Source organism: Tauraco erythrolophus, chromosome 2, assembly GCF_009769465.1.
Source record: "Tauraco erythrolophus isolate bTauEry1 chromosome 2, bTauEry1.pri, whole genome shotgun sequence".
NCBI lineage: Eukaryota > Metazoa > Chordata > Aves > Musophagiformes > Musophagidae > Tauraco > Tauraco erythrolophus.
The window spans coordinates 9,100,391-9,107,835 of NC_141466.1; the positions used below are offsets into that span (position 1 = coordinate 9,100,391).

At 42.9% G+C, this 7,445-nt stretch overlaps 1 protein-coding gene across 1 annotated transcript; it reads right to left on the reverse strand.

Moving 5' to 3' along the window:
• Window positions 1–3,327: 3,327 nt before the first annotated feature.
• Window positions 3,328–7,165, reverse strand: SMLR1 (small leucine rich protein 1). The gene is made up of 2 exons (XM_086629658.1): window positions 7,036–7,165; window positions 3,328–3,440 (listed from the first exon to the last, which is right to left on the reverse strand). Exons 1-2 carry the CDS (start codon window positions 7,163–7,165, stop codon window positions 3,328–3,330), a joined length of 243 nt encoding a protein of 80 aa, XP_086485784.1.
• Window positions 7,166–7,445: the final 280 nt, after the last annotated feature.

Below are 7,445 nucleotides of genomic sequence, written 5' to 3' on the forward strand. Positions count from 1 at the left end.
CCAAATGATGGAATAACATACCTCTGGAGAGGTACAGAGCGGAGACATGGCAGGAGGCCAATAGGTCAGGCTCACTGAATTATGTACCATGGTTTTTCTAGGTGAGACTGCTGTAAGCAGTGGTGGATCATTAGAATCAAACTTTCAGATCTCTCTCCTTAGACACCACCTTACACCTGTCTTTAACTTTCAGATCTCTAATATCTGCAGTGTGTTTGATCTTTAACAGAAACATTGACGCTGAAGAAACCATTAACTGTGTAACCAGGAGAACAAACCTTTTTATCCCTGTTAATAATAGCTGGATGAGTTGAGACCACTTTCCTTAATAATCTTTATATACTACATCTTAGTCTCTCAATCTCCATGTCACATAAGTATTCATAAATGCACTTCTGACACTGCGTAATAACTGTCTCCTGTTACTTTTTCACTGAACCTTCAATTCTTTACATAATTACACAGATAAAGTTTAGAAACATTAAAAATGAAACAAAACATCACTTTCTTTTCCATCATCGCTACTTTCATGGGATCGTGATGGATCTTCTGATGACAACCGGATTATTTTGTTTGCTTAGAGCCAGCACTTAAAAGTACAAGAGCAGAGTTCTCTAGAGGTAGGAATAGGCCAACATTGAGAACTTTTGGGACTCCCTTGCCTTTACAGTCAAGTCTGGAGGTACTAGATATAAAGAAAGTGTGCACTGCTCTGGACTATGTTGTACGAGGCCTGCCAGGCAATGTAAAAGTCCAGGTATGAGAGGAGGTCAGGGAGCAGGTGCTCCGCAGTGTCCTGAGTAGCTATTGAATGTAAAGTCCACTCAACAGCTGGGTGATAGGGAGCTATTGTGGTTTTCTATTTGAGAGCTGCCTTTGAAGTACGTCTTTCCTTTTGCTCTCTGAAACACATCATGTTTGTTGCTAGTCAAATGAAATTTGTGGTGTGAGGTTTAAGAACCAAAAGACTGAATGCTTTGCTCTTACTGGGAAGAACAAGTTTGTGCAAAGAGTAAAATCAGAAGAAAATATCTTCAATCAAAATCTTTTGATTGGGAAAGCATGTTGACATCATCACAGGTGAGGCATCTCTTTACGGTACAAATGTGCAGGTAGCTCTTTCCATGTAACAAATAATTGGGTCTTCACCTGTTCAGTGCAATGTATCCTGTTACTTGTGTTGAATCATGGAGTCGTAGAATTGTAGAATGGTTTGTGTTGGAAGGGACCTTTAAAGGTCATCTAGTCCAAGTCCCAGCAATATGCAGGGACACCTTCAACTAGATGAAGTTGCTTAGAGACCCATTCAATCTGGACTTGAACACTTCCAGGGATGAGGCATCTACTACCTGCTCCAGTGACTCACCACCCTCAGAGTGAAAAATTTCTTCCTTATATCTAATCTAAATCTCCCCTCTTTTAGTTTAAAAGCATTACCCCTTGTCCTATTGCAACGGGCCCTACTAAAAAGTCTGTCCCAATCTTTCTTATAAGCTCTCTTTAAGTACTGAAAGGCTGCAATAAGATCTCCCTGGAGCCTTCTCATCTCTTCTCCAGGCTGAACAGCCCCAACTCTCTCAGCCTGTGTTCATAGGAGAGGTGTTCCAGCCCTCAGATCATCTTTGTGGCCCTCCTCTGGACTCACTCCAGCAGCTCCATGTCCTTCTTGTGCTGGGGACTCCAGAGCTGAACACAGTATTCCAGGTGGGGTCTCACGAGAGCTGAGTAGAGGAGCAGAATCATTTCCCTCGACCTGCTGGCCATGCTTCTTTGGATGCAGCCCAGGATTTGGTTGGCTTTATGGCCTGCAAGTACACATTGTCAGTTCATGTCCAGCTTTTCATCCACCAGTACCCCGAAGTCCTTCTCCTCAGAGCTCCTCTCAATCCTTTCATCCCTCAGCCTGTATTGATACCGTGCACCTGGCCTTGCTGAACTTCATGAGGTTCACAGGGGCCGACTTCTCAAGCTTGTCAAGGTCCCTCTGAATGGCATCCTTTCCCTCCAGCGTGTCCACAACACCGCTCACCTTGGTGTCATCTGCAAACTTGCTGAGGGTGCACTCGATCCCACTTTATATGTCTATATAGATGAAAACTGATGTGATGAATTATATATTTTAAAAAATAGGACAGTATTAAATTGTAATAGAGAACTGGTACATATAGTAAAGGTACTTGATGTTTGACTTCTGTTTTCTTCTCATAGACTTCAATAAATCACAGTGTTTCTTAAACCTGTGGTCGTGGCCTCATTAGTGTTTTCATGAAATGAATCAAAGGAGTTCTTAAAAGTCTATGAGAACTGAAATTGTGCAGAACCACACATAATCTCAGACAAGGCATTATCCACTCTGCTCTTGCAGGGTGGGTAATGTCAAACAGCTGTAATGAAAGGTAATAGCAGGTGGCACTTGCTAGCAGTTAGAGACGGTGAATAGCAGGGACAGTAATGACAGTCAATTCTCATTCTTCGTCAGTTTGGGTTTAAACTGGAGCATTAGAAACAGAGAAGCCAAAATGCAATAGTACTTTCAAACAGTTTGAGCTGTGTTTTTGTGGGCCATCTGCCACAGACAATCTGAGATGCATTAAAAATTGTCATAGGGGAAAAAAAAGGGTTTTTTTAATGTGTGACAAATGACAATGCAAAAAAAGGATTTCATACTTAAGGGTTTTTATTTGAAAAACTACGATAATAACTGTTTTACAGAATACTGATTGAGTATTTTCATGGTTTAAAAATTTGACATGATCTCTCAGCAGAGAGAAGTCCTTTTGTTTCCCGGCACTGTTATATTTTGCTTCCAAATTCTATGGAAAACATACTTTACAAAACATACAATCTTTCACAAAGTGTACAAGCTAAAAAAAATAAAGTCAATTCCCCTTCATCACCATCTCAGCTTCCTAGATGTCGGCGCTTTCTATTTATGCATCTTCAATTTAGTAAGACTGCCTTCCTTCTGTATGCCAGCTCAGCTCTCTCAGGAGCTTGTTACATAGCTGTCTTCTCAGTAGGCTAGGGAAGGGCTAGCCAGGAAGGTGCTTTCCCTCCCCAAATATCCTGTGTCATGTAGGGGAACCGATACAGTACGTTGCAAGGGTCACTGGTGTTTGCTGAGTTGCATAAAGCAGGGCTTACGTGGCCTCGTATGAGGACACAAAACTGTTACAGGACCTGTTTGGAACAGCACAGCACTAATTTCTTCTCTCCGTTTTGTTCTCCTTCGTGGTATTTATCTCCAGCTGGTGATTTTTAAACCTACAAAGCTGAGTACTGGGTTTAAGCTTGCTTCTGGAGACGTGAGAATCCCTTAAATGTCCTTCAGTTCTTGCATTTTTTCTCTTTTTGTCCAGATCGCCTGGGTTTCTGCCACTGGCCACGGCAATTCAGGCAGACCTCACTGGGGTCTTGTGCCCTGGCCAGTTCCTCATTAACTGAAAAATAAACCAAATAACACAAAATTCCATAAGGATGCACTGATTTCCCGTGGTGAATTTTTGTAAAGAAAAGGAGCTGGTGTATATTAGTAGGAGCTCATCCTATTACATTGAAGGTGCCTAAGTATCGTGTTAGTAATCAGTTTGCCCATGCTCCTAGAAGAAAGTCTTCTGAGTGTAAGACAGGGACTGTGCCCAGCGAAGCACTGACCAAAATTCTATTGACATCAATAGAAACACTACATTCTCATTTGCTTCCACCAGCTTTCCATCAGAACAAAATCCTTAAACAGCAGCAAAGAGAGCAGTTAGCTTGTACTGGCGATTCGTGTTCTGCTTTACTGGGGCAGTGCCATGAGAGCCTCAAATTGGCCTGATCCTCCCGATGCTGCTCTTGCTACAAACCAAACAGAAAAAAGATCTCTGCCCCCATAAATTGGCATTTTCAGAATAGGACAGTGTCACCAGAGGCTTGGAGAATATTTGGAAAGGAGAAGGGGGGAGGGAGCAGAAAGAAAAGGAAAAGGAAGAAAAAAGAAGAGCCCAGTCAGCACAGAACACTGTCATGGGATAACAGCTTCCCTTGTCTTTGCTAATTGTTCAGGGGAAAAGTATGCTATTTTTTTTTGTTGGTTTTAATTTTATTTTTAAGGAACTTTGAAGGGGTGATACTCAGGTAGATTTTAATGTATTTAAATGAAGCCTTTCTCTTGCTGCACAGAGAAAAATGAAATGCTTATTTGACAACGAAACAAGGCAGCCTCGCTTTTAGTAATGCAAATTTGATTTTTTTTTTTTTTTTAAAAGAGATGTAAGGAAATAAGCACCAAAAGCCTACAGAATTTATAAGGTTTTGTCAGAGAGGGAGTGCTGCTATCTAAATGAGTCTGTTGTCTGGCTCATCTGTGGTTAGTTGTTTTGCTCACCTGATGCTCTTAAGCCAAAGCTGTCTCCACTTGCCTGTACAGGGAGAGCTGCTGGGAATGATTTGTGTGAGTTGGCTGGAGGCCTAAGCAATAGGTTGGACTCTGGCAGTCTCAGATCGAGCAAAAGAAGGGCTTGGAGGCAGAATTGGGACTGCCATGCCCAAAGTATTAAGTAGACAGGAATTCATCTCACATCCTCTTGAGAATCCCAGCCAGAACACCTGTGACCTGCAAACTGAGAATCTCTTCCCCTGAGGCATTGAACAGCCAGGTGAATCCCTTCAAGCATCCTTCTCAGTTATGAAACAGATAGGTATGGAAGCAATATTCCTTTGGCAAATTAGTCTGCCAACTGCTTCATTCACCACTCCCTCTTAAATCCTTGAATGCTAATCTCAGCAAATTTAGGAAATCGTTACTTACTTAAACTCCCTACAATCCAAAGCTAAAAATTCTGAGCTTTAACAGAAGCAGGATTTAACATGTGGCTCTGTGTATTATTTACAGACCTGCAGAAAGTGCAGCTGGGGAAGATTTGGGTGCTGTGGGACAGAGCAGGCCAGTTTGGTTCAGCAGTTGCTCATGCAGTGTGAATGAGAACATCTGTGGGGTTTTTCAGGTGGGCTCTTTTGGCTTATGGAAAGTATTGTCTGGACCTCGACAAAATACCTGAACTGATGGGATCTGTAGCCCACCTGCTTTTCCCTTTTTACTTGATCCTAGCTGGAACAGAAAAGCAAGAGCATCACCAGGTAAGAATGAGTCAGTAGTTCTCAGTATTATTTTGTAATGGCTGGTGTCTAGATATCACAGATGGACACAGAGATGATTATTTGCTGAAAGGGAGAATCCCTGCTTTTATCCAAAGTCTAATGCAATAACTTTATTAGCTTCCATTTAAACCTTTTTCAAGAAAGAGCTCTCAGTACTTAGCCTTCCTGTTCTCTCATACATACTGAATTGTATGATGTTTTGGCACCACATCATTTTTGGGTTGTTGTTTACTAGTGTGTGAAAAACTGTCAGCACCTTGCTCTAGGGAGAATTTATAACCGAAGGCAGAGCTGGGTTAGGCTGCGGAACAGGCTTCCCTATTTGATTAATTCAGCATCTGAAAAGTGTGTCTTGAACAGGAAATGGTTGAGTTTTAGCAGCCTGAAGGCAACTTGTGGTGTGCACTCGTATGCAAACTAACACCCCTCCTCTCCCTTAAAGCCTTGGGTCTAAACGCCTGGAGATGTTGTACAAAGTAGGAAGTGAATTCTTTCTACATTTCTGGGGGTGTGTGAGCTTTCTTACTTTTAGAATTGTGTTAAATTGCTCAGTTTTCAGGATTTCAGAAGACTGCAGGATAGAACAAGCTTGATGAATGTACTGATTACAGCGCTTGGTCTGGCGTCTAGGTAAGGGTTCCTCCCTGACCTTAAACTGGTGGGTAAATCCAGCCTTCTCCTGCTGAGCTGATGCACCTTGGGCCGGCTCTGGGTGAATGTCTCCGCTTATCTGCAGAGCCCTGTGGCTGGGATTGTCCTGCCTGCACTATCCAAGACTCTGCTATCCAAGATCACGGGTGAGCTGCTACAGCTGAAACCTGTACTATGTGTGTTGTGGACTGTGGTCCCAGGCGGGGTGTTCTCACCAAGCTGTACCAGGAAGCCTCTGAAGTTTACAGAGGAAAGCTGGGATATCATCTTAGCTCCCCAGACACTCACTCCCTGTGGAGAAAAGGTTCCAAAGGCAGCTAATTTGAGGAAAAGCTTAGCCCGGTGTCTGCAGGAGCTTTTTTGGGAAGGACTGAAGGACAGAAAGGATGGGGACTCCGATCTGAACATGAGCCAGGGCTGGCCTCGGCAGCTGGATGGCTGAAATGAGAGCAGTGCTCGTGTGAGTCTGCTGCTGCACCTCAGGTTCAGCCTGCGGCTAGGACCCAAACCTGGAAGGCATGGAGATCATCCTGTTAAAACTGGATGGTCTGACACACAGGAGTTTCCCTTCTAAAAGACACTCCCTGCCTGCTGTGGTTGTAGCCCAGTGACTTTGCCGTGCAGGACAGGTCGGGCTCCATGAGCAGCCTCAGTTTGCAATACCGAGGTGTGTTGCACTGGCCGTGCATTTACCTGAGGGGGCGGTTTCTTGTTTTGGTTTTACGCTGTAGACAGATTTTTGAAGTGAGTATAAGCTGATTTCAAAATAGAAAAGGTAAGATAGCAAACGTGCTTTTAGGTACAAAGTATAAGCAAAGGCATACCTTTGAAAGAACACAGACATGTACTCAGTAACTAACCAGTTATAGGGTGTAACTGCTGTTACCTGTCTCACTGAAGACTTGCATGGTGAAAAAAAAAAAAGAGGAAAATGACCTGTACTTTAGCTACTCTATTCTTTTTCTCCATCTTGGTTGCCTCTTCCCTAGTGTAGAATAGTAAAATCTTCTATAGTATGGTGTGTAAAACTATGGGTTTTTAAGTGAGAGTTCAATCCAAGCTTGAAACAAATTCTTATAACATTTTTCAAAAGGAAAATGGTCTAAAATGCAGCACAGTGTCAGAAAATTGTTTATGATCATAGTTCTCTTCAGTTTAGTTAATGGTACAAGCTTAACGGTAGCCTGTTGTACAAGAAGGTTTTTCTGCCTACCCACTCATTCCCCCCGAGCCCTGACTCACCTTCTAAAAGTTTGATCCTGAAGAGAGAAATTAGCAGCAGTAGTAAAATTACAGGCAGAAAGATCCCAGCAAAGAGAACACAGCTGGGCAGCTCCTTCATGAACACGGAAAACAGGTAACTCATGCTCATTTTCCTCTGCGGCAGCAGTGCTGAACACGATCCTTCAGATCTCCAAGTGTGGCTCTTATTTATCCTACTTCTTTCTTTTTTCTCTGCAACCACATTCTGCCCTTTGCTCAGGCTATTATCTCTTTTTGGACTTTGGTTTGTTTGTGTAGGCCTGTGATTCCTTCGGTAGGACTGAAGTTCGCTTGCAAAATTACTCAACCACAAGCTTGAAAGTGCATATCGAAGTCATGCAGGGCTTTGAAACGTTTGGATACGTTGGACTGGGCAGGGCTCCATATAT

What these genes read in the sequence shown, in the direction of transcription:
- SMLR1 (XM_086629658.1), bottom strand. Translation starts at nt 7,165, where the DNA reads ATGAGCATGAGTTACCTGTTTTCCGTGTTCATGAAGGAGCTGCCCAGC. An exon ending in CAGGATCAAACTTTTAGAAG is followed by an intron (nt 3,441 to 7,035) that starts GTGAGTCAGGGC and finishes TTTATTTTTCAG; the next exon opens with TTAATGAGGAACTGGCCAGG.